Source organism: Carcharodon carcharias, chromosome 13 (genome assembly GCF_017639515.1).
Source record: "Carcharodon carcharias isolate sCarCar2 chromosome 13, sCarCar2.pri, whole genome shotgun sequence".
Taxonomy (NCBI): Eukaryota; Metazoa; Chordata; class Chondrichthyes; order Lamniformes; family Lamnidae; genus Carcharodon; species Carcharodon carcharias.
Genome location: NC_054479.1, coordinates 76807741 through 76833923, shown reverse-complemented (window position 1 = coordinate 76833923; position 26183 = coordinate 76807741). Strand labels below are relative to the sequence as shown.

The window sequence follows — 26183 nt, the reverse complement described above, 5'->3', positions numbered from 1 at the left end:
TGGCAAAATTCCCTCCCTAAAAGACACCAGTGAATCATAAGAACTAGGAGCAGGAGTAGGCAATCCAGCCCCTTGAGCCTGCCTCGCCATTCAATACGATCATGGCTGATCTCATTTTGGCCTCAAATCTAATTTCCCGCCCTTTCCCCATAACCTTTCAACCCATTACTAATTAAAAATCTGTCTATCTCCTCCTTAAATTTATTCAGCGTCCCGGCATCCACTGCACTCTGAGGTAGTGAATTCCACAGATTCACGATCCTTTGAGAAAAGTAATTGCTCCTCATCTCTGATTTAAATCTACCACCCCTCAGCCTAAAACCATGGCCTCTTGCTCTAGAATGCCCCACAAGGGGAAACATCCCTTCCACGTTTACTTTGTCTATCCCCTTTGGCATCTTATATACCTCAATTAGATCTCCTCTCATCCTTCTAAACTCTAGCAAGTACAGGCCTGAACTGCTCAATCTCTCCTCATAAGACAAGTCCCATTTCTCTGGAATCAATCTAGTGAACCTTCTCTGAACTGCCTCCAATGCAACTACATCCTTCCTCAAATAAGGGGACCAAAACTGTCACAGTACTCCAGGTGCAGTCTCACCAATGCCTTGTACTCTTGTAACAACACTTCCCTATTTTTATACTCTGTTCCTTTAACAATAAATGCCAAAATTCCATTTGCTTTTACTCATTACATGCTGTACCTGCATACTAGCTTTCAGCGATTCATGCACGAGGACACCCAGAAACCTCTGCACTGAAGCATTCTGAAGTTTCTCTCCATTTCCAACCAAAATGGATAACATCACACTTATCCACGTTAAACTCCATCTGCCAAATTTTGGCCCAGTCACCTAACCTGCACATATCCATTTGTAAATTTCTTATTTCTTAATTTCAGCTTACTTTCCTACCTATTTTGGTGTCCTCTGCAAATTTAGCTATCATACCTTCTATCCCTGAATCCAAGTCATTAATATAGATTGTAAATAGTTGGGGCCCAAGGACCGAACCCTGCGGCACCCCGCTAGTTACAGCTTGCCATCCAGAAAAAGACCCATTTGTCCTGACTCTCTGCTTTCTGTTGGTTAGCCAATCCTTTATCCAAGCTATTATATTACCCCTAACTTCATGTGATCTTATCTTGTGTATTAATATTTTGCGCAGCACCTTATCAAAGGCCTTCTGGAAGTCCAGATATACGACATCTACAGGATCCCCATTATCCACTTTACTTGTCCCATCTTCAAAGAATCAAATGGGTTTTTACTTCAGTCCAATAGTTACATGGTCACCATTATTGATACTATCTTTTTATTCCAGATTTATTTGTCTGGATTTCACCAAAATGTACAAAAGTAATAATATATTAGATTTATCTATATCATATATTTATCTGACTCATTATATGACTCACAGCCAGAGTAAATCAGCCTATTTTCCCTGGTTTGTTTGAATTTTGTGGTTCTGAAAGTTTGGAAAGAACTGTTCTCAGCATTTAAATCTTAAATTAGAACAGCTGGATGTGTTAGTTTCAGCAGCTAGAAATTAATAAGCAACTAAATGATGTTTGTGGTCTCCAAGCCTCTGCAGTACTCACCAATGTAAAGATCAGAACTTGGACAACACCTCTCTCGAATGTGGTAAAATCATTGAGACTTTCCTCTATATGTTCATACATAAGCTTGTTTAATATGTATGGATTGCAGAAGTGTATGTAACCAGAGAATATGTAACAGCTATGTTGTCCCAGTCTTGAAACCACAGAACATTTGTAACTTGAGAATGCACTTCTCTCATCTTGTGTATTACAGATCAACTTTTTCAAGATGGGAGTGGAGATGTTTTCTAAGAAACTGGAAGAATTTTTATCTTCAGTTGCAGCCATGGTTCAAAGGTTATAGACATTCTTTCCAACACAATATCATGTTTAATACTTCTTACTTTCCTGATTCCAGGGGTTTATCCCTGTGGTTTAATAGTTTTTAAAAGAGGAGACATTCAACAAATGTCTCGAGTCTGTTGAATGTGAAAAAAGTTGTCTTTCATTTATTAAAGGGGAATCCTTAGTCAGATATACAGTGCCTCCTGTTGAAACTGTTCCCTGCACTAACTGTGTGTGTTGTATGTTATCTAATACAGTATCCAAGGGCAACTGGACACTGAGGCTGAAAGTATGAGATTGGCCCAACAGGAACTGCTGTTAGTCAATGAATCCATCTATATTCCCGATAACAACACTACTGCAACCAGACCAGCTAACAGGAACCTCCTTCAGAAAGCTGGCTACCTGAATATTCGAAAGTAAGGGCATTACATTTTCTGTTTAGACTGGGACATGCATGCATTTATGTGCACATGTGTATCATAATTAGCTAGAGTGCCCATCCTCTGCTCGGTTTACCTTCCTATCCATGTTTTTTTCTGATCATGCAGCTCCCACCTCCCATTGGGAGAGCAAGTGAATTAATTGGCAAATACCATTGGGGAGCAGGGAAAACAATTCCAGACTTCCACTGTGTACATAAGTGGTCTATTTCCCACAAAAAGCCAGATATTTTTAAATTTATTCTCTTACTGGATGTGGGCACCACTTGCTGGGCCAGCATTTGTCGCCCATCCTGAATTGCCCCACCACCACCTTGAGCCATTGTAGCCCATGTACCCCCACAGTTCTGTTAGGAATGGAATTCCAGGATTTTAACCCAGTAAAGGAATGGAGATATATTTCCAAGTCAGGATGGTGTGTGGCTTGCAGGTGGTGGCATTCCCATGCACCTGCTGTCTTTGTTCTTTGAAATGGTAGAGGTCCTGGGTTTGGAAGGTGCTGGCAGAGGAGCCTTGGTGAGTTGCTGCAGTAAAGATTAGTGCTGTCTGACTAACAGACCACTGACAGCAACAATGTTTATATGAGGTCAACCAGGAGCCACATGGAGGACTGCGACACAGATGCATTGGATAGCTAGAAGTGACATTGAGCCACATATTGAGGCTAATGGATGTGTTGGGTTCTTAGCCTGGTGCCCTGTAATATCAGAGAAGAGCAGCCATTGAGCTGGCAGTAGCTAGTGTTATGATAGCTGATGTTTAGCTCCTCGACGAACATACATACAAACATACGAAATAGGAGCAGAATTAGGTCATTTGGCCCCTCGAGCCTGCTCCGCCATTCAATAAGATCATGGCTGATCTGTTTGTGTTTCAAATTCCACATTCCCATCTACCTCCAATAACCTTTGATTCCCTAGCCTAACAATCACAGAATCTCAGAATTTTAACAGCACAGAAGGAGGCCATTTGGCCCATTGTGTCTGCATCAGCTCTCCAAATGAGCATTATGCCCTTGTACCATTGCTCCTCCTTTACCCCGTACCCCTGCACATTTTTTCTATTCAAATAATCATCTAATGTCCTCTTTAACGCCTCGATTGAACCTGCTCCACCACACTTCTAGGTAGTGCATTCCAGACGCGAACCCACTCGTGTGAAAATGTTTTTTCTCACATCACATTTCCTTCTATTGCAAATCTCTTTAAATCTGTGCCCTCTCATTCTTGATCCTTTTATGAGTGGGAACAGATTCTCCCTATACTTTGTCTTGATTTTGAACATCGCTATCAAATCTCCTGTTAGCCTTCTTCTCTCCAATGAGAACAGTCCCAACTTCTCCAATCTATCCTCATAGTGGAAGTTTCTTATCCTTGGAACATGCTTGTAAACCTCTTCTGCACTCTCTCCAATGTGTTCACATCCTTTCCATAATGTGGCACCCAGACTGTACACAATACTTCAGCGATGGTCTAATGAGCGTCTTACATAAATTCAGCATAACCTCCCTGGTCTTATACTCTATGCCCCTATTAATAAAGCCCAGGATAGTATATGCTTTATTAACTGCTCTCTCCACCTGTCCTGCCAACCTCAATGATCTATGTACATATACACCCAGATCTTTCTGCTCCTGCACCCCCTTCAAAATTTCACCCCTTATTTTATATTGTCTGTCCATGTTCTTCCTACCAAAATGCATTTCCTGACACTTCTCCGCATTGAACACACCTATCTACCCAATCCACCAACTTGTCTGTCCTTTTGAAGTTCTACACTGTCCTACTCACAGTTTATAACATTCCCAAGCTTCGTATCATCTGCAAACTTTGAAATCGTCCCCTGCACACCAAGATCTAGATCATTAATATATATCAGGAAAAGCAAGGGTCCCAAAACCAACCCCTGAGGAACGCCATTACAAACCTTCCTCCAGCTCGAAAAATACCCATTGACCATTATCCTCTGTTTCCTATTACTCAGCCAATTTTGTATCCACACTGCTACTGTTCCTTTTATTCCATGAGCAATAACTTTTCTCACAAGTCTGTTGTGTGGCACTGTATCAAATTGGTTTTGAAAGCCCATGTACACCACATTAATAGTACTCATCAACCTTTTCTGTTAACTCTTCAAAAAACTCCAGCAAGTTAGTTAAACACAATTTCCCCTTTAGAAATCCATGCTGACTCTTCCTTATCAACCTATATTTCTCCATGTGACTACTAATTCTATCCTGAATAATTGTTTTGAGAATCTTGCCCACCATTGAAGTTAAACTGACTGGTCTGTAATTGCTGGGCTTATCCTTACAAGCTTTTTTGAACGAGGATGTAATGTTTGCAACTCTCCAGTCCTCTGGCACCACTCCTGAGTCTAGCGAAGACTGAGAAATTATGGCCAGTGCCCTTTCAATTTCTACTCTCACTTCCTTCAATATCCTTGGATGTATCTCGTCTGGTCCCGGTGCCTTGTCAACTTTAAGTACTGACAATCTATCCAACACTTTCTCCTCATCAATTTTGAACACTGCATGTAACAGAGTTTCCTCATCTGTCACCATGGCCTCGGTAGCATCTACCTCCTTGGTAAAGATGAATGCAAAGTATTCATTTTTAATGCCTCAGCCATGGCCCCTTTGTCCAAGTGTAAATTCCCTTTTAGGTCCCTAATCAACCCTACTCCTCCTTTTACCACCGCTTTACTATTTTTATGCCCATAGAAGACTTTGGGATTCCCCTTTATATTGGCTGCCAACATTGTCTCATAATCCCTCTTCGCTTCTCTAATATGCTTTTTCACCTCCCCTCTGAACCTTCTGTTTTCCTCTTGGTTCTCAAATGTATTTTCTACCTGACACCTGTCATAAGCACACTTTTTCTTCTTTATCTTAATTTCAATCTTCTTTTTCACCCAGGGACCTCTGGATTTGTTTGCCCTACTTTCCCCTTTCGATGGAATATATCTTGGCTGTGCCCGAGCCAATTCTTTTTTGAAGGTAGCCCATTGTTCAGCTACAGTTTCTCCTGCCAATCTTTCATTGCAGTCTACCTGGCCCAGCTCTGTTCTTGCCCCATCAAAGTCGGCTCTTGTCCTGTTGATTATTTTTACTCTGGATTGTCTATCATTCTTTTCTATCACCATCCTAAAGCGTACAATGATCACTGTCTCCTAAATGTCCACTCACTGACACTTGATCTACTTGGCCCATCTCATTTCCAAGGACCAGGTCTTTTCTTGTTGGATTGGACACATACTGCTGTAGAAAATTTTCCTGAACACAATCCAGGAACTCTTACTCCTCTCTGCCCTTTACCAGGCTACATTTGGGTAATGAAAGTCTGCCATTATAACTACTCTATAATGCCTGCATCTCTCTGTAATTTTCCTGAAGATTTGTTCTTCTACGTCCTTCTCAATGGTTGGCGGTCTGTAGACCACACCAAGCAATGTAATTGCACCCTTTTTGTTCCTTAGCTCCAGCCAAATGGATTCTGTCCTTGAACCCTCTGGGACATCCTCTTCCTCCAGCACTGCAATGCTCTTCTTAACCAATACAGCCACCCCTCCTCCTTTCCTTCCTTTTCTATCTTTTCTGGACACCTTGTACCCGGGACTATTTAACCCCAGTTCTGCCCTTCCTTGAGCCAGGTCTTTGTTATCACCACAGTATCATATTTCCACATAGCAATCTATGCCTGTAACTCCCCAATCTTATTTACTATACTCCATGCATTCACATACACGAAGAGTAACCCTGATTTAGATTTTGTTACTTTCTTCCTCACTCTGACTTTACCTACTGACTTACTACTCTCTGTACTAGTGCTGTCTGTTCCTCCCAATATTTTGTGCACCCTGGTATTCCTCTCTAATGTTCTCTCTTGGTTCCCATACCCCTGCTGAGTTAGTTTAAAGCCCTCCCAACAGCACTAGCAAAACATCTCGCAAGGAGCTCAGTCCCAGCTCTGTTCAAATGCAACCCATCCGGCTTGTGCAGGTGCTATTTCCCCCAGAGCCTGTCCCAGGAATCTAAAGCCCTCCCTCCTGCACCATCTTTCCAGCCATGCATTCACCTGCCTTATCCTCCTATTTCTGTACTCACTGGCACGTGGCACTGGGAGTAATCCAGAGGTTAGTATATTTGAGGTTCTGCTTGCTGATTTTCTATCTAGCTCCCTAAGTTCTGATTGCAGGACCACACCCCGCTTCCTACCTAAGTCATTCGTACCAATGTGGGCCACGACCTCTGGCTGTTCACCTTCTCCCACAAGAATGTCCTGCATTTGATCTGTGACATCCTTGGCCCTGGCACTAGGGAGGCAACATACTATCCTGGAGCCATGTCTACAGCCATAGAAATACCTGCCTGTTCCTTTAACCAATGAATCCCCTATCACTATTGCTCTTTCTTTCTTCTTCCCACCCCTCCTGTACTGCCGAGTCGCTCATGATGCCACAAACTTGGCTCTGACTGCACTCCTCTGAAGGACCAGCTTCCAAAACGGAAATCCGATTTGTGAGCGGGACCCCAGAGGACTCCTGCACTACCTGCCCACTTTTCTTGGACTGCCTAGTGGTCACCCATTCCACCTCTGTCTCCTGGCATTTAAGCTGCAGTGTAACCACCTTTCTGAATGTGCTATCCATGTAGCTCTCAGCCTCACCGATGTGCCACTGTGACTCCACCCCACTCCACTGCCTTCTGAGGCAGAGAGTTCCAAAGTCACACAACCCTCTGAGAGAAAAAAATTCCTCCTCACCTCTGTCCTAAAAGGATGCACTCTAATTTTAAAAAGGTGCTTCCTAGTTCTGGACTCACCCACAAGAGGAAACATCCTTTCCACATCTACCTTGTCAAGGCCATTCAGGATCTTTCATACTTCAATCAAGTCACCCCTCACTCTTCTAAACTCCAGTGGAAACAAGCCCAGTTTGTCTAACCTTTTCTCATAAGACAACCCACTCATTCCACGTATCAATCTAGTAAACCTCCTTTGAACTGCCTCCAATGTATTTACATCCTTCCTTAAATATGGAGACCAAAATTGTGCACAATATTCAGGATGTGGTCTCACCAATGCCCTGTATAACTGAAGCATAACATCCTTACTTTTATGTTCGATTTCTCTCGTAATAAAGAAAAGCATTCCATTAACCTTCTTAATTACTTGCTCTACCTGCATACTAACTGTGACTCATGCACGAGAATACCTAGATCTCTCTGCCCCTCGGAATTCTGCAAATTATCTCCGTTTAAGTAATACTCTGCTTTTTTATTCTTCCTGCCAACATGAACAACTTCACATTTTCCTACATTATACTCTATCTGCCTGATTTTTGCCCACTCACTTAACCTATTTATTTCCATCTGCAACCTCCTTATTTCTTCTTCACAAAAGTTGGGAGGTCATGTTGGAGTTGTATAGAACCTTGGTGAGGCCGCAGCTGGAGTACTGTGTGCAGTCCTGGTTGCCACAATATAGGAAGGATGTGATTGCACTGGAGGAATGCAGAGGAGATTCACCAGGATGTTGCCTGGGTTTTAAGTTATGAAGAGAGGTTGGATCGATTTGGTTGTTTTCATTGGAGCAGAGAAGACTGAGAGGCGACCTGATCGAAGTGTACAAGATTATGAGGGGCATGGGGAGCAGCTGTTCCCCTTAGTTGAAGGGCCAGTCACAAGGGGATATAAGTTCGAGGTGAGAGGCAGGAAGTTTAGTGGGAATGTGAGGAAAAACTTTTTTACTCAGAGGGTGGTGACGGTCTGGAATGCGCTGCCTGGGAGGGTGGTGGAGGCGGGTTGCTTCACATCCTTTAAAAAGTACCTGGATGAGCACTTGGCACGTCATAACATTCAAGGCTATGGGCCAAGTGCTGGTAAATGGGATTAAGTAGGTAGGTCAGGTGTTTCTCATGTGTCGGTGCAGACTCGATGGGCCGAAGGGCCTCTTCTGCACTGTGTGATTCTGTGATTCTTCACAACATACTTTGCTACTTATCTTTGTGTCATCTGCAAATTTAGCTACTGTGCCTTTGCTCCCCTCATCTAAGTCATTGATGAAAATTGTAACAAGTTGAGGCCCCAGCACAGACCCTTGTGGGACTTCACTTTTCGCATCCTGCCAATCAGAAGAAGACCCATTTATGCACACTCTCTGTTTTCTGCCAGCCAATTAATCATCTATCCAGGCTAATGTGTTACCCCCTACACCATGAGCTTTTATTTTCCACAATAACCTTTGATGTGGTGCCTTATATCAAGTGCCTTCTGGAAATCCAAGTACAGTACATCTACAGGCTCCCATGTTACTCCTTCAAAGAACTCCAATAAATTGGTTAAGCATGATTTCCCTTTCACAAAACCATGCTGACACTTCTCGATTACTTTGAGTTTCTCTATGTACCCAGCTATGACCTCCTCAATGATTGATTCTAACACCTTCCCCATGACAGACATGAAGCTAACTAGCCTATAGTTTCCTCTTTTCTGCTCCCTCCCTTCTTGAATAGAGGGTTTATATTTACTACTTTCCAGCCTGATGGAACCTTTCCAGAATCTAGGGAATTTTGGAAAATTAACACCAACGCATCTACTACCTCATTAGCCACCTCTTTTAAGACCCTAGGATGAAGTCCATCAGGCCCCAGAGACTTGTCAGCCTGCAGCTCCATCAGTTTACTCAGTACTGCTTCCCTAGTGATTGTAAATTCACCAAGTTCCTCTCTCCTCTCCACCTCCTGATTGACTGCTATTACTGGCATGTTTTTTGTATCCTCTATAGTGAAGAAGAAGCAAAATATTTGTTCATTTCACCCACCGTTTCCTTATTATCTACTATTAACTCCCCTCTGTCACTCTCTCGAGGACCAACATTCACTTTACTTACTCTTTTCCTTTTTAAATACCTGTAGAAACTCCTGCTATCTGTTTTTACATTTCTAGCTAGATTCCTCTCATACTCTAATTTCTTTCTCCTGATTAACCTAATAGTCATTCTCTGTCGTTCTTTATATTCTGACCAATCGTCTGACCTGCCACTCATCTTTGCGCAGTTATATGCTTTTTACTTAAGTTTAATGGTTCCCTTTACTTATTTAGTTAACCATGGATGGCAGGTCTTCCCTTTAGAATTTTTCTTAATCAGGACTAAAAGGCCCAATCTAGGCAGGGAAGTGGCAAGTCTAGACCGAACTGGTTTAAATATACCGTACCCAACTCCAGGAGGACCCCTGTGTGCACACTGTCAGCCTGGCAGCTGGATGCCAGTTGAAGCCTTGGCTGGGAACTTGCTGGAACAGTTTTGGCAGTAAGGTAGATGGTGGGAAAGTGGCAAGTGATGATAGTCAGGGGCGGCACGTGGGGGGAGGTCTGGGGTCCTTGTTAACATCCTGCTCTCTGCCCACAAGGAAAACATGAAAAATAAATGTACTCTACATCCCTCTGGGCTCGTTGTTCCTTCCACCCTCGCTCATACTTGCCGCTCCTTTGGCCCCACTGCTCTGGTGCCCATTACAGTTGACAAGGTGCAAAATTTTCAGGATCAGAATGGCATCATCAGACCCAGACTTTTGTGCTAGAATGAGACCTTTGCTTGCCCAGCATATGGGCCAAGCTGGCTGGTCAGAGCATGCCTGTTAATGTGGTGAGAAGGCTGAGTGAATAGGTTGCTTCAAGCATTTTATCTCTGACCAATCTCATTCTCAATCAGGTGTAAGGTGTTCAGTGTTGGGTTTAAAATATTTTGCAGGAATTATTGGGGTCTGATTTCAAGATTGTGGAGGCACCACCTCCATAGATTCCCACTGAGATCAGTAATTATTTGCCCTTAGTTTCAACTGGAGTCAAAATAATGGGAGCACATTAAATACTGCACAATTTACATAGTGAATAGCATTTCATTTGTATTTGTATGAATAGAGAGGGCGCACTGGAAACTCAGACTCCACAGAATTCTCATAAATAACCTTTTGTGTTAATGATTATTTTTCATAATGAAGAGTGAGAGAAAGTGATGTTCCCCAAGGGTCAGTGCTAGGACTACTGCTTTTTTGCTATATTTAAATGATTGGATATTGAAATATCGAGTAGAATTTCACAATTTGGGGATCATACACCCTTGGAGGTGTGGCAGACGTGAAGATGGTATTAATCAACTGCAACAAGACATAGGCCAGCAGAATGGACACGTGGCAGATGGAATTTAATAGAGAACCGCAGGTGATGCATTTTGGCAGAAGGGATAGGGAGAGGCAATATAGACCTAATAGCACAGTTCTAAAGCATATGTAGGGACAGAGGGACTTGGGGATTCCTATGCATGGTTCTTTGAAGGTTACAGAACATAGTGAGAAAGTAGTTAGCTAGGCATTTGGATCTTGTATAGATATTGAGTACCGAAGTGCTGATTGAGTGTTGAACCAAGAAAGCTCTGGTTAGGCCAATTCCGGCCACCACTTTAGGAAGAATGTGAGGGCCTTTGAGAGCATGCAGAGGAAATTTACCAGAATAGTTCAAGGGATGAGGAATTTGGCTACAAGGTTAAGTTGGAGAACTGTTGTTCCTTGGAGTAAGGGAAGTTAAGGAGAGATTTGATAGAGATGTACAAGAGAATGACAGATTGACGTAAGGTAGACAAAGTAAAGTTGTTTCCATTACTGATGGTACAAGGACGAAGGAACAGTGATTTAAGATTTTGGGCAAGATGTACAGGAGGGATGTGAGGAAGAACCTTTTAATGCCACAAATGGTAATGACCTGGAGCTCGATGCCTAAGAGGGTGATGGACACAGAGGCAGTGAGTGATTTCAAAAGGAAATTAGATGAGCTTTTGAGGGAAATAAATTTGCAGGGCTACCGGATAGAGGGGGTGAATGGGACTGACTGGATTGCTGTACAGGAAGCCAGCACGGACTTGATGAACTTAATGGCCTCCTTCTGTACCATAATGGATCTGTGACCCCTGAGAATAACTGGAGGCAATAGGGAGATTGTACAGGGCAATCCACCATGAATACAACTCTCTGTGGTTATTAAAATGATCACATCTCTTCAAATTTGACAAAAGTGAGTCATTCCTTGACCAAATGATGCACCCAGAATGTCACTGCAGCTCTGCTGAGGCATGCACTCTGTCTGGTTTGTCTCTGAGCCATGGCAGTTGCAAGATGGTTAGCAATGAGGATAGTTATTTGATCCATCATTGTTCATCTGTCTGTATAAAATTCCCTCATTATAGCATTTAAATGATCCCTAGGGTTTACTTTGCCTATTCTAAATGTGATAGGATAGAAGGCTATCCTTGAGTGACTACACTGGTGCAACATCTTTTGCCTTCCACCATCATCCCTTTTGTCATTGAATCACCCCTGCCTTCCACACTATCAGAAATCATCCCTTTTGTTCCCCCCGTCACTCCCTTTCCCCTCCTTTTTACTTGTTGACAAACTGTCACATCCCTAACATCTTTCAGTTCTGACAAAATACAATCAACTAGAAACGTTAACTGTCTTTTTCTCTTTCTCTTTCTATTAATTTTAAGTGTTGACTCAGTTATTGTAACTCTGGTATAACTGCATCTCTGCCCTTTTTTCCATTAGTAAAACAGGCCTGGTGTCTACATCCTGGGAAAGGTTGTATTTCTTTACTCAAGGAGGTAACTTAATGTGTCAGCCACGAGGGGCAGTAGCTGGAGGACTGATCATGGACCTGGATAATTGTTCGGTTATGGCAGTGGATTGTGAGGACAGAAGATACTGTTTCCAGATCACTTCACCTTCAGGAAAAATGTATGTAACAACTGCATCTTGTTGCCTATACAGCATTTTTCAGTCATTTCTATGCCTTCTGCTCATTTGTCATTTTTATTGCTTTAACATTCTTCCAGTTTTGCTCCCATGACACTATCTATACTTGTGGGTAGTCTTCTGACAGGAGCAAAGTTGTGATGTTCAGCTGCTAACTTGAATGTCCTTCATTCTTCAATGATTGGCATCCTTTTTTTCTCCCAAATTGTCATGCCAAGAACCTGCTAGACATGTGCTACCTGTCCTTAACCCTGCATTGTTTGCCTGCTTCTTTCCCCAGTTTTTATATTGAGGAAACATTGATGTTGCATGCAGCTTCTGCTCAAAACTTCAATCACATGCACAGGAATTCCCAAGCTTTCACTATTAGTTTTCTTCAGACAACAATGACCAGCAGTAGCTTTCCTTTTCAGCCAAACCCATGCTCTGCTGGCTTCCTGTCCAGCCAATTCCATGCTTAAAATTCCAAAATTTTAATTCTCCGGCTCACTCCCACTCTGACCTCTCTGGCCTTGATTTCCTGCACCTTTCCAATGAAACTCAATTTAAACTCAAGAAATAGCTCATCATTCCATTAGGCACTTTATAGCCTTCCAAACTCAACATTGAGCTTAACAATTTCAGATCATAGTCTCTAATCCCATTTACATCTCTTCTAGACCCATCTTTTGTTTCTTTAGCTGCCCCATCATCATCTTTTTTCATATACCATCATTCCTTTAGTTATTTAATCTTTCCCGTCTTCCACCCTATCACAGACCTTCCCTTTTGTTGTATCTCCCCTTTCCCTGTTCCCCTGCTTAAAACCTGTTAAACTCTAAATCTTTACAGTTCTAATTACATTAACCTGAAATGTTAACACCGTTTCTCTCTCCGCAGGTGCTGTCTGACCTGCTGAATATTTCAAACATTTTCTGTTCTGATTTCAAATTTCCAGCATTTTGCTTTTAACTATCCCAGTGGTCTCCTGGCCAGCATCCCACCTGTACCCTTTTAAAATTTGAGTCCATCCAAAAGTCAGAGACCTTTATCCCAACTGCTTCAAGCTCCATTCACCCATCACTGCTGTGCTGGCTGACTTACATTGCCTCCTTAGCCAATAGCATCTTGATTTTAAAATTCCCATGCTGGTTTTCAAATCTTTCCCTCATCTTGCTCCTCCTTATCTCTAACCTCTTCCAGTTCTAGGGCTTCTTACTCATCCCCTTTTTTTTTGCTCCACCATTGGCCACCATGTCTACACCTGCTAAGGACCCCACCGAATTTCTCCATCTCTCTATCTCTTTCTTCTCCTTTAAGATGCTCCTTCATTCCTTATGTGGCTCATGTCAAATTTTGTTAACATAGGATCAGGAACAGGCCAGTGCCTAACCACCTAACTTTGTGTCATCGGCAAACATGAATATGTGGCTCGCTGTCCCATCATCTAAGTCATTAATAAATACGGTGAATAGTCGAGACTCTAACCCATATCCTTGCCAATTAGAATATATGCCCGTTACCCTTACTTTCTGTTTCTTGTTGCTCAGCTAGTTTCCTAACCAGGTCAACAATTTGCCTTCAATTCCATGAGCTTCATCTTTAGCTAACAGTCTCTTATGAGCCTTCTGGAAATCCATATAACTAACATTCATAATTATTCCCCTGTCCACTACTTTTGTCAGGTTTACCAGGAATGACCTTTACAAATCCATGCTGGCTCTCTCTGATCAGCTGAAAACTTTAAAGGTGTTCTGTCACCTTGTCCTTAATTATAGACTATAGTAATTTTCTGACAAAGTTATTAGGCTAACTGCTCTACAATTTCCTGGTTTCTCTCTTCACCTTCCTTAAACAGTTGAGTGACATGTGCAATTTTCCAATCTAGGCTGACTCTCCGCAATAGCAATTCTGCTTGATTGGCATCTCATCCATCATCTTAAACATTCACTCCCTCCACCACTGGTGCACAGTGTAACACACCTACAAAATACACTGCAGCAACTCATCAAGTCTCCTTCAACAACACCTTCCAAACCCACAACCTCTACCACCTCATAAGACAAGGGCAGCAGACACATGGGAATGCCACCATCATCTGCAAGTTCCCCTCCAAGTCTCACACCATTCTGACTTGGAATTATCTCTGTCCCTTTATTGTCACTGGGTCAAAAAACTGGAACTCCCTTCCTAACAGCACTGTGGATGTACCTACACTGGATAGATTGCAGTCGTTCAAGCAGGCAGTGCGCCACTGACTTCTCAAGGGCAGTTGGGAATGGATAATAAATGCTGACCTTGCCAGCAATGCTGACATCCCATGAAATAACTTTTTAAAAGCCCCACCTTTTCTCTGTAGCCCTGCAAATTTGTTCCCTTTGGGTGTTTATCATTTTCCCTTTCGAAAGCCAAGATTTTTTTTGGAGACCTCCCATTAATCATCATCATTAACAGTTATGCCCAGTTAACTTTGAACAGTCTCTATGTAATCCCCTTGAAGTTTGCCTTACCTAAACTAGAATCCTAATAGCTGTGATGTCCCTTTCGAGTACAATTTTAAACTTGATCATATTATGATTGCATTTAGATAAATGTTCATACGCTGTTAGGCAGCTAATTAAATCTGGCTCTTTGCTCCTTACTAAATCTAATATGGCATGCACCCTTGTTTCCAGGAAATATTGTTGCAGGAAACAATCCAGGACACGTTCAAGAAATTCCTACCCTTTCTGACATGACCAAATCTGCTTATCCCAATCTATATAAAAGATAAAATCTCTCATTAAAATGACTCTACCATTGCTATATGTTGTCTAATCTCTGCTTTGATACAATCTATCACTTCACAGTTGTTGCCTTAATTCCAGTTTTATTTCTTACGTCAACCCATGGAATCTCCACTGCCTGCTTACCTTACTTATGTTTGAGTAATTTCATCCTTAATCAGTAATGCTACTCCTCCCCTTCTACCACTTTCCTATTCTCCCTGTTGACCTAATAACTGCTATATTTAGTTCCCAGTCCTGACCATCTTGCAGCCATGCCTCAATAATTTGTAGCCTCCAGGCTGCATACACATCTGCATTTCATTCAATTTATTCCATATACTCCGATCATTTATATAAATAACGCTTATTTGGGCACACACCCCAGTAAGTAGTATGAAGTTCAACTGAGTACTATTTCAACAGACTACTTAACTCGGGATAAAATGAAGATGCTGGAATAAACCTACAGGTCCGGTAGCATCTGTGGAGAGAGAAACAGAGGTAACGTTTTGAGTCCGTATGCCAGACCTGAGGAGTTTTTCTAGCATTTTCTGTTTTCACTTAACTCGGGGAATTTGGTGAGTGGGAGAATTTTAAGGGTTGGCCTTTTTATAAAATCAGTTCAAGTTTTGCATTTAACATCAACCTTGTCTCTTTTGATCTTTTGGTAAATAAATGCTGGGTAGAGGCAGTGCAAAGTTTTTAATTAGGTAGCTCGTTAGAACTGGTTACCTAGTCATTAGAGGCTGATTCAGGTCTTTGGAATTTTGCTAGTATAAATGCAGAAGGTTTCTGCTTATGCACAAAGGAGCATGAAATTAAGCTCAATGGAGTACTGCTTTGGCATAGTCCTTACTTAACTTGGGGGATTTGGTGAGTGAGGGAATTTGGTGCTGCGAGGGAAGAGGTGGTGCTCTGGTCTTATACAGAACAAATAGTTGTCCAAGAGGGAGAGTGAGACAAAGCAAGACCTGAGAGCTGAAACTTAGAGCCTTTACTTAGGTGAGCAGGTGGATGATTGGTTGGTGAGTTTTACGGTTCAAAATTAGTATGGTGCAATTATAAGTACTGTATTAAATTTATAGTTTAACTAGTTAAACTACTTGATATATTAAAAATTGTTGAATAAAGACTTGAGTAAATGAATTAAATTAAATAAAGAGTCATAAAATGGTTACAGCAGAGAAGAAGGCCATTAGGCCTATTGAGTGGCCCTCTGAAGGAACAGTTCACTTTCTTGCCTTTTGTCTGTAACCCTACATTTTTTCCTTTTCAGATAATGATCCAATTCTGTTTTGAAAGCTTCAATTAAACTTGCCTTTACCTCTCAGGCTGTGCATTTCAGAAAAAAGGTTTTCCTCATTGCTTCGTTTGGCAATTACCTTAAACCTGTGCCCTCATTCTTGATCCTTCACCAATGGCAATAGTTCCTCCTTATCTACTCTGTCCAGACCCCTCATGATTTTGAACACCTATTAAATCTCCTCTCAACCTTCTCTTCTCCAAGGAAAACAGTCCCAACTTTTCCAATCTAACTACGTGGCTGAAGTTCTTTATCCCTGGAACCATTCTCGTGAATCTTTTCTGCAGCCTCTCTAATGCCTTCACGTTGTTCCTAAAGTGTGGTGTCCAGAACTGGACTCAGTACTTCTGCTGAGGCTGAACCAGTATGTTATACAGGTTTAATATAACCCCCTTGCCTTTGTACTCTGTGACCATATTGATAAAGCCCACGATACTGTCCTGCCACTTTCAATGCTCATATATACCCAGGTCCCTCAGCTCCTGCACCCCCTTTATTTTAGATTGTCTCTCTGCATTCTTCTAATCAAAATGAACCACTTTACACTTCTCTGCACTAAATTTCATCTGCCACTTGTCTGCCTTTTCTACCAACTTGTCTATGTCCTTTTGAAGCTCTACACTATCTTCCTCATGGTTCCCAATACTTCCAAGTTCATATCATTCTCAGATTTTGAAATTGTGCGCTCTTGTGCACAAGATCTTAGTATTAATATAATATCAAGAAGAGGAGGGGAATTCCAATATAAATTTTCCTCCTGTTTGAAAAATGACCATTCGCTGCTTCGTTTCCTGTCACTCAGACAATCTTGTATCCATGTTGCTATTGCCCCTTTTATTCCATGAGCTATAACTTTGTTCACAAGACTGTTATGTATCACATACCTTTTGGAAGTCCATGTGCACCTCATCAACTCTCTGTTACCTCATCAAAAAACCCAAGCAAGTTAGTTAAACCTAATTTTACCTTAAATCCTTGCTGGCTTTCCTTCATTTGCCCAAGTGACTGTTCTTGTCCCAAATTGTAATTTCTAAAAACTTTCCCACCACCAAGGTTAAACTTGTAGTTGCTGGGCCTATCTTTACACCCTTTCTCGAACAAGGGTATAATGTTTGCAATTCTCCAGTTCTCTGGGGCCACCCCTGAGTCTAAGGAAGATTTGAAAATTATGGTCAGTGTCTTCACTTTCCTCTCTCACTTCTTTCAGTATCTTTGGATGCATTTAATCTGGCCCTGGTGCCTTATCAACTCACCAATCAAGTGTAGACAACCTACCCAATACCTTTTCCTTATTAATTTTAAACCCTTCAATTGCTTGAACGACCGCCTCTTTCACTAGGACCTCGGCAGCATCTTCTTTGATAAAGACAGATGCCGGTATTAATTTAATACCTCAGCCATGTCCCCTGCTTTCATGTGCAAATCCCCTTTTTGATCCCTAACTGGCACCACTCCTCCTGTTGACACACTTCTTCTATTTATATGCTGATAGAAAACTTTTAGATTCTCTTTCATGTTAGCTGCCACTCCCTTTGCTGCTCTTATTTGCTTTTCCAATTCTCTGAACCATCTGTATTTGGCCTGGTTCTCAATTGTATTGTCCACCTTATTAAACATTTATCGTAAGCACACTTTTTCTGTTTTATCTTAATTTGTATCTCCTTCATTATCCAGGGAGCTCTGGATTTGTTTGCCCTATCCTTCCCCTACATGGGAATATACCTTGACTGTACTTGAACTATCTCTTCTTTAAAGGCAATCCATACTTTTGCCGACTCATCTTTGATTCAAGTTTATCTGGGCCAGATCCATTGAAGTCGGCTTCCCCCCCATTGGTTGTTATTCTTCCTCTGGATTACTCCTTGTCTTTTTCCACAGCCAACCTGAACCTTACGATACAGTGATGACTGTCCCCTAAAATGTTCTCCTACTGACACTTGATCTACTTCATTCTCAAGCAGCAGGTCCAACAGTGCCTCATTTCTCATTGAACTGAAAACATACTGCTGTAGAAAATTTTCCTGAGCATACTCTGGGAATTCTTCCCCCTCTCTTCCCTTGGCAATACTGCTATCTTTATTTGGATAGTTAAAGTGCCCCATGATAACTACTCTACAATTATTGCACTTTTCTACAATTTTCTTGCAAATTTGTTCCTCTCCATCTTTCCCAATAATTGGTGACCTATAGACTAGACCAAACAATGTGATTTAACTTTTTTGCTTCTTAGCTCTAGCCAAATAGATTCTGTCCCTGACTTCTTTGGGACGTTCTTTCTTTCTCTAGCATTGCAATATTCTCATTAAACAATACTGCCACTCCTGCCCCTTTCCTTTCCTTTCCTTCCTATCTTTCCTGAATACTTTATATCCAGGGATACTTAACAATTAAGTCCTGCCCTTCTTTGAGCCAGGCCTCTGTTACCACCGCAACATCATATTTTCATGTGGCTACCTGCGTCTACAACTCACCAATCTTATTTATCACTGTAACCCTAACTTTGACTTTTTAATTTCCCTTTTATGCTGAGCCCACCTAATAACACACTGTTTCCTACTCTAGTACTGTCTGTCTCTTCTAGTATTCTTTGTACCTTGGTATCCTTCTCTAGTATTACCTCTTGGTTCTCACAGCCTTGTGAATTCCCGCTCTTTACGCTGCCCCATTCTGTGTTCCTGTTCTTTACGTTGCCTCTGCTCTGTGTTCCCGCTCTTTACACTGCCCCGTTCTGTATTCCTACTCTTTACACTGCCCTGTTCTGTGTCCCTGTTCTTTACGCTGCCCCCGTTCTGTATTCCTGCTCTTTACGCTGCTCCGTCCTGTATTCCTGCTCTTTACGCTGCTCCGTCCTGTGTTCCTGTTCTTTACGCTGCTCCGTCCTGTGTTCCCGTTCTTTACACTGCCCTGTTCTGTGTTCCTGTTCTTTACACTGCCCCGTTCTGTATTCCTATTCTTTACGCTGCCCTGTTCTGTGTCCCTGTTCTTTACGCTGCCCTGTTCTGTATTCCTGCTCTTTACACTGCCCCGTTTTGTGTTCCTGTTCTTTACGCTGCTCCGTCCTGTGTTCCCGTTCTTTATGCTGCCCTGTTCTGTGTCCCTGTTCTTTACGCTGCCCCATTCTGTATTCCCGCCCTTTACGCTGCTCCCATTCTGTGTTCCCGCTCTTTACGCTGCTCCCATTCTGTGTTCTCGCTCTTTACGCTGCCACCATTCTGTGTTTCCGCTCTTTACGTTGCCGCCGTTCTGCGTTCCTGCCATTTGCACTGCACCAGTTCTGTGTTCCCACTCTTTACGCTGCCCCCATTCTGTGTTCCTGCCCTTTACACTGCCTCCATTCTGTGTTCCCTTTCTTTACACTGCCCCCCATTCTATGTTCCCCGCCCTTTACGCTGCTCCCGTTCTGTGTTTCCGCACTTTATGCTGCCCTGTTCTGTGTTCCTGCCCTTTATGCTGCTGCATTCTGTGTTCCCGCTCTTTACACAGTCGCCGCTTTATTATAACCAAAAAGAAGCAGAGGTGTACATGAAGCTCATGGGGACCTTTGGACTGTTCAGTAATAGGCTTAACTGCAGCACAGCTTTTCATATATTAATGTTTTTTTTTTCTAGGAGCATTATCCTTCAAGCAGAAGGCAAACAGGAGTATGAAGAGGTATCATGTTAAATTAGATTCTGGAATTTTTTTTGCTTTACATTGATTTAATTAAAAATCGTCATAATTTTTCTGTTTCTGTTTACTACTTCCTTAGTGGATTTGCACCATTAATAATATTTCCAGGCAGATCTATCTCACTGACAACCCTGAGGTAACTTCTGTTATTGTTGTATTGATGTTGCAATATTTTGCCTTAAATGTCTGTATTTAAAGTTAATGTATTAACATACTGTTGCTCTTCTGTGCTAGGCAATTGCAATCAGGCTGAACCAGACAGCAGTGGAAGCAGTGACACCTATGTCCACATTTCAGAAAAAACATGAAAGTTTTCGTCCTCAGAGGTAAGAAGTGAAGTGAAATGAATTAGTTCAGAGGTAACTGACAATGATGATGCACAACCATCTACGGATACACTCTGGCTCATTCAAAACTCCACATCCATATTATAGTATAGAATTAATTGGCCGGTGCAGTTCTGTGCGATTAAGATGTTTTGTGCACAGCAAGATTCCACAAACTACAGTGAGGAGTTTTAAAAATTGCCGTTAGCAGCCACTTCCCTGAAACAACTTGCGTGGCAGAGATTAGAAGAGCCACACCTGGTTGTAAACAGAGAACCTTACACCTTATTTCTGCTGCCTTATGATCAAAAATTGTTATACCTGGTACACTCTAGTGTTATTAAAGATTCTCTATAGTACATTTAAGGTCATGAAAAATCAATTTCTCACCAAATTGCATACATTTATTTAAATTAAGTATATTCTTATATTTTCGTTAATCTAGAATCATGTGTTTATAAGGTGAGTGGGTTGAATTGAAGCAATGGTGTAATAGTCCTGTTTCTGATGCATGTTGCCTTCAAACATGGCTCCCCACCAGGCGTGGATATATATAATATATAAATACATATAATTCTTACTGGATAGAATCAATTTTTAGCCCATTTGAAAGACCCTTCAAAGGAACAGATCACTCCTGCACTTGCTGTGTCTGATGTAGCTCTATTGAGCTATGGCACCACTTGCTGAACTCTTCCGCTGCAGGTTAAACCCAGTCAAACAGACACACTGAGTCTGAAATAATATTGCTATTAACTGACCCAAACTGTAGCATTTTATTCGAATATTCGTTGGTTATTCCAAATTGTAACTTTTGTACTTAAAAATTCATGTTTCCAGCCACTGCCACTGCAGAATGACCAGGAGCTTCTCTCCCCGCCAACACTAACATTGGTGACATGCTACCTGCTGCTCCTAACAACCTTTGCTGAACATTCCTGAGAATGCCAATTGCTGTCCTGAGTTTCAGGGACAGAAAAGATTATTGTGATCTCCTGTGCCAAGTGAAGTGTTGTTTTCTGCTGATTGTTTGTTGTTGTTTTGTGTGCATTACAGAGCTGAGAGTGAGTGTACTGAAGCTGCGAGCAGTGAGAAATGTTTGACGGATGCCCCAGAATCTGTAGATCCACTAGTAATCCCTGGAACTCCGATTCAGTTTGACCTGTGTACAATAAGTGAAGTCTTCGATCAGAACAAGTCTGTCAGCAGGTTTGTGTATTCAAAATTTTCAAAGTAGAAAAATAAATTCAAGCCAGCTTCTGAATCTTGAGAAATGTTATCTGTGTATTTTAATTAGTTAATTATCTTTCAGGCGCACAAACCCATTTGGAGAATCAGCCCATGACAAAGCTGCCACTTCAGAGGGTAAGAAATCTTTTAGATGAAAGGGTACTGTTATTTGTTTGTATCAGAAAATAATTCTACAAAAGGGCTTTTAAAATATATAAAGAGCAAGAGGATAATGAAGGAAAGAGCAGGACCGATTAGCAATCAAAAAAGGTAAGTTGGTGTGGTGGTGCAAGATGTAGGCATCTTAATGAATACTTTGCATCTGTTTTCACAAAAGACAAGTTGAGGAGGGATAAGATGGGATTAGCATAGTGAGAAAGGAAATATTAAGGTGTTTGGCATCCTTGAAAGTGGAGAAACCTCCAGGTCCAGGTGAAATGCATCCCACGCTACGAAGAGAAGCAGGGAGGGAACAGTGGAGGCTCTGACTGTCATTTTCCAATCCTCTTTTGCCACAGGCATAGTTCCAGAGAGCTTGGAGGACTGTTAATATTGTACCATTGTTTAAAGAGGATGGAAGGGATAGTCTGAGTAACTATGAACCAGTCATCGTTACCTCAGCAGCAGGTAATTTATTGGAAAAAATTCTGAGTGGTAGATTCTCATTTAGAGAGGTTAGCACATGGATTTGCTAAAGGAAAGTCTTAGCGGACTAACCTACTCAAAATATTCCATCAAGTTACTCAGGTAAGATCTTCCTTTATCCATGTTGGCTTCTCTAAATGAGAATCTACTACTTAAAATTTTTTCTGATAATTGCCCACGATATGGCAAACTGATCAGAAAATTAAAAGTCCTGAGATCCAAGGAAAAGTGGCTAGATGGATTCAATATTGGCACAACAACAGGAAGTATATGGTAATGGTCGATAGGTGTTTTTCTGGGATTTTGGAGGGCTCAGTACTAATTCCCTTGCCGTTCATGGTATATGTCAATGACGTACACTTAAATCTAGGGGGTCACATTTAAGAAGTTTGCAAGTGATAGGAAAATTGACCATATGGTTGAAATTGAGGAAGAAAGCTGTAAACTGCAGGAACTGCAGGTTAGGTGGGCAGAAAAATGGCAAATGGACTTCAGTCTGGAGAGGTGTGAGGTAATGCATCAGGGGAGGACCAACCACAAATAGTAGGAATCTGAGACCTTGGAGTACATGTCCAGAGTCCTGAAAATAGTAGGACAGGTAGATAAGCCACACGGGACACTTTCCTTTATTAGCTGAAGCATAGACATAGGACAATAAGGTTATGCTAGAACTGCATAGATCATTAGTTAAACTTTAGGGAGCATGCCACATATGGTTTTGGTCATCACATTACAGCAAGGGAAAGTGCAGAGGAGATTTAAGAAGATGTTGCTAGGAATGGAAAATTTTAGCTATGAAGAATGATTGGATAAGCTGGGGCGATTTACTTTGGAACAGAGTAGGTGAGGAGAGATTTATCTGAGGTGTATAAAATTATGATGCACCCAGATAGGATGGGTAGGAGCCAGCTATTCTGTTAACAGAGGTGTAAAAAAAAAACTGGGGAATGGATTCAGTGTAATTGGTAGAAGGATTAGAAGGGAATTGAGGAGTCATTTTTTTTACCCAAAGGATGGTGGGACCAGGAATTCAATAAGCAGAAACCTTCGCTGTGTTTAAAAAAAAAAACACTTGGATATGTGCTTGAAGTGTAGTAACCTACAGGGCTATAGACCAAGTGCCGGAAGGTGGAATAAAACTGGATAACTCCTTTTTGGACAGCATGGACATGATGGGCCAATTGGCCTTCTATGCCATAAATGTTTGTTTGTCCGTTTCATGTGACAGTTAAACATTGAATTTTTGAGTTTAGAGTATGCCACTGCACGTCAAACAATTTCTGTAAACTCCAGACATTGCTCTTTCAATCAGATGTGTTCTTTTCCAGAAAGGATAGAACTGGAGCCTATCTTTACACACATTTATGTCTATATTTATTTACAGAGTTGCACATTACAAGCTTACACCTCTGAACTCAATAACCATATTTGAGCCTGTGCCTATTTGTAGGGTCTCGAATGAATGCTCAGTTAATGCCTACCACCTGCATACAAATAAACACAATGAATATGCAATTAGTAGATTCTCTTTCTTTCAATGAAAATTAGAGTTAATATGTGCAACCAGAATTTCAAAGAAATTAAATCAAAATGTCCATATTCTGTTCAAAGTGTTATATTGCGAGACACCTCTCCTCTTAAGACCCTTAACAATTTCTTTGTATAAGCATTTCTTTTGTAAAATAGTTGATGACTTGAATCCAGCCAATTAATTTTAGAGATTCCCCTTTCTCTAACATTTGTTTCCAGCTGACGAGGTCAGTCCGTAATACCAAAAAAAACTGCAGACGCAGGAAATCTGAAATAAAGATAAGAAAATGCTAAAAATCTCAGCAGGTCAGGGAACTCTGTGGAGAGATAAACCGTTAATGTTTCAGGTCCACATCAACTCTGTTTCTCTCTCCACAGATGCTGCCTGACTTGCTGAGCATTTTCTGTTTTCATTTTATGTTGATCAAACTTCTTCACAGTTTTCTAGAATGTACATTATCCTATAACGACCGATTATTTACGTAATGTTCTGTTGTTATACAATCTTCAGTATGTTCCTTGTACAGAATCTCATTTAAAATATTTGACCAACAGAATCCCATATCCACTGCATCCAGAAGAGCCAGTGTTTCAGCAGCTCAAGTAGTTGTAATAACCTGTTTTATTTTCTTCGCATCTGAACCTAAAGGACAGCATTTCACATTTTCACCCATAAGAAATACTGAAACAACCAGTTTTATTCCACCTTCTGGCACTTGGTCTATAGCCCTGTAGGTTACTACACTTCAAGCACATATCCAAGTAATATCCATCAGGAGGTCAGCATGTGAAGCATTGCTAAAAATGGCTAGCTTTATGTTCTTTGGGTCACCTAAGTATGGGAACTTAAGTATTTCTTAAGTATTTCAGCATTTCTCTAGACCTTTTTTTAATGTTCTATTTGCATTTAAACCTCATCTATTTTAGTGTTTCAGCACAGTACTTTAATTTCAATACATCAAAACTAGCATCTTGCCTAGTCTGAGTGCACAATCAGTTCAACTGACCAGTCAAGCTTTGCAATTGCTCTGTCTCTTCTTAAGGTATAACATCACCCTTATGTGAGGACCTAGCACAATTAACCAGGTTGGGAGTAATGTGCTAAATAGGATTGCTGATTTAAAGTAATTCCAGACCTACTCTACTTAATATCTAAACCAATAAATTTAAATACCCACAAGCCTGACTCCCAATTATAAATTCTGCTTTAATCTTTAGTAGCCCCTTTCTAACATTATGCAGTGCTGCCCTATAAGAAATCATGAACATGCATCATGAAGATGCCTGAAAGTTTTCCTTTATTATACCAATAAAGATTATTGGATCTGCTTCTAGTTGAACACAGTCTATTTTCAGCAAAACAGATCCCATTGAAAAATACCCACGCTGGGAGCATCATTCAGGCTGTGGATAAATTTGTTTATTTTCCTAATTTTCCTTCAGCATCTGCTGTGTCTTTGGGAGGTTTCAGAAACACATCTCTCTGAAAAGTGTCGTCCTGCAGAAATGGGCCTTTTACGTTGATTGATTGAACATCCCACCTGCCACCCCTCCTCCCCCACATCCCCCTCCCCCCCCCAGTGAATATGTGGTCAGAAGAGCCAAAAACATTTTATAGATTACTTTTCCATCTGTGGGCAAATCCACTGTAACATCTGTGTCACTCTTCAAAACCCCAAGCTACCAGCTTCTTTAGCCTCATCAGTCCCATCTGCAAGGACTTTCTCAGTACAAATCCACCTATGTGACAAAGCTGGTTGCCCCATACCTAGTATCTCAGAATAGTCTCCAAGTTCCCTCCAACTATCTAATTCCCCTTTCCTGGCTTCTATTAGTTTATCCCCAAATTTATTGGCAGCTACCAAAACTTCCTGATTATGAGGACTTCTGCTCCAAACTATTCTGTGGCCCTTATTTCATTGTCTAATCTAGTCACTTTCGTATCTGTCGGAACTACTGCTGCAAGATCTCCCTTCAGAGGGTCTTTTTCCGGTATATGATCATTTTCTGATGCAAGTATCACATCCAAACCCACTGTTAGTATTTGCACTTCACTTTCTCACTCTCCACTCTTTCATCATCTAATGCAAGAGGAGAATCGCAGAGCACAAAAAGCAATTTGGGATTTTTCCCATAGTTTAATTAATTTTTATTCTTTCACATGATGTGGGAATTGCTGGCTAGGCCAGTATTCATAGCCGATCCCTAATTACCCTTGAGAAGGTGGTGGTGAGCCACATTCTTTAAACGCTTCAGTCCATGTGGTGTAGGTATACCCACAGTGCTGTTGGGGAGGGTGTTCCAAGATTTTGACCCAGCGACAGTGAAGGAACGGCAATATATTTCCATATATATATGGTGTGTAGCTTGGAGGGAACTTGCAGGTGGTGGTGTTCCCATTGATCTGCTGCCTTTGCTCTTCTTGGTGGCAAAGATCTCTTGTTTGGAAGGTACTGCTGTAGGAGCCTTGGTGATTCAAGGTGTCCTTGCGTATGAAAGCATGTCACTTTTAGCAAGCGTAAATGAGCCACATTACAAGGTTGATTATACAGGGACCCATCCTTTGGAAACAAAATGAATATGTTCAAGCCTTACCCC

At 41.4% G+C, this 26183-nt stretch overlaps 1 protein-coding gene across 1 annotated transcript in view; it reads left to right on the top strand.

The window, feature by feature from the left end:
• appl2 (adaptor protein, phosphotyrosine interaction, PH domain and leucine zipper containing 2) overlaps nucleotides 1–26183 on the top strand; it is a 719236-nt gene that overhangs the window by 675260 nt on the left and 17793 nt on the right. Inside the window, exons 9-16 of the mRNA XM_041202616.1 lie at nucleotides 1815–1897; nucleotides 2143–2304; nucleotides 11929–12117; nucleotides 19794–19836; nucleotides 19934–19990; nucleotides 20089–20180; nucleotides 21237–21389; nucleotides 21493–21545. Coding sequence (XP_041058550.1) covers nucleotides 1815–1897; nucleotides 2143–2304; nucleotides 11929–12117; nucleotides 19794–19836; nucleotides 19934–19990; nucleotides 20089–20180; nucleotides 21237–21389; nucleotides 21493–21545 — 832 coding nt within the window. The remainder of the gene's footprint in view (nucleotides 1–1814; nucleotides 1898–2142; nucleotides 2305–11928; nucleotides 12118–19793; nucleotides 19837–19933; nucleotides 19991–20088; nucleotides 20181–21236; nucleotides 21390–21492; nucleotides 21546–26183) is intronic.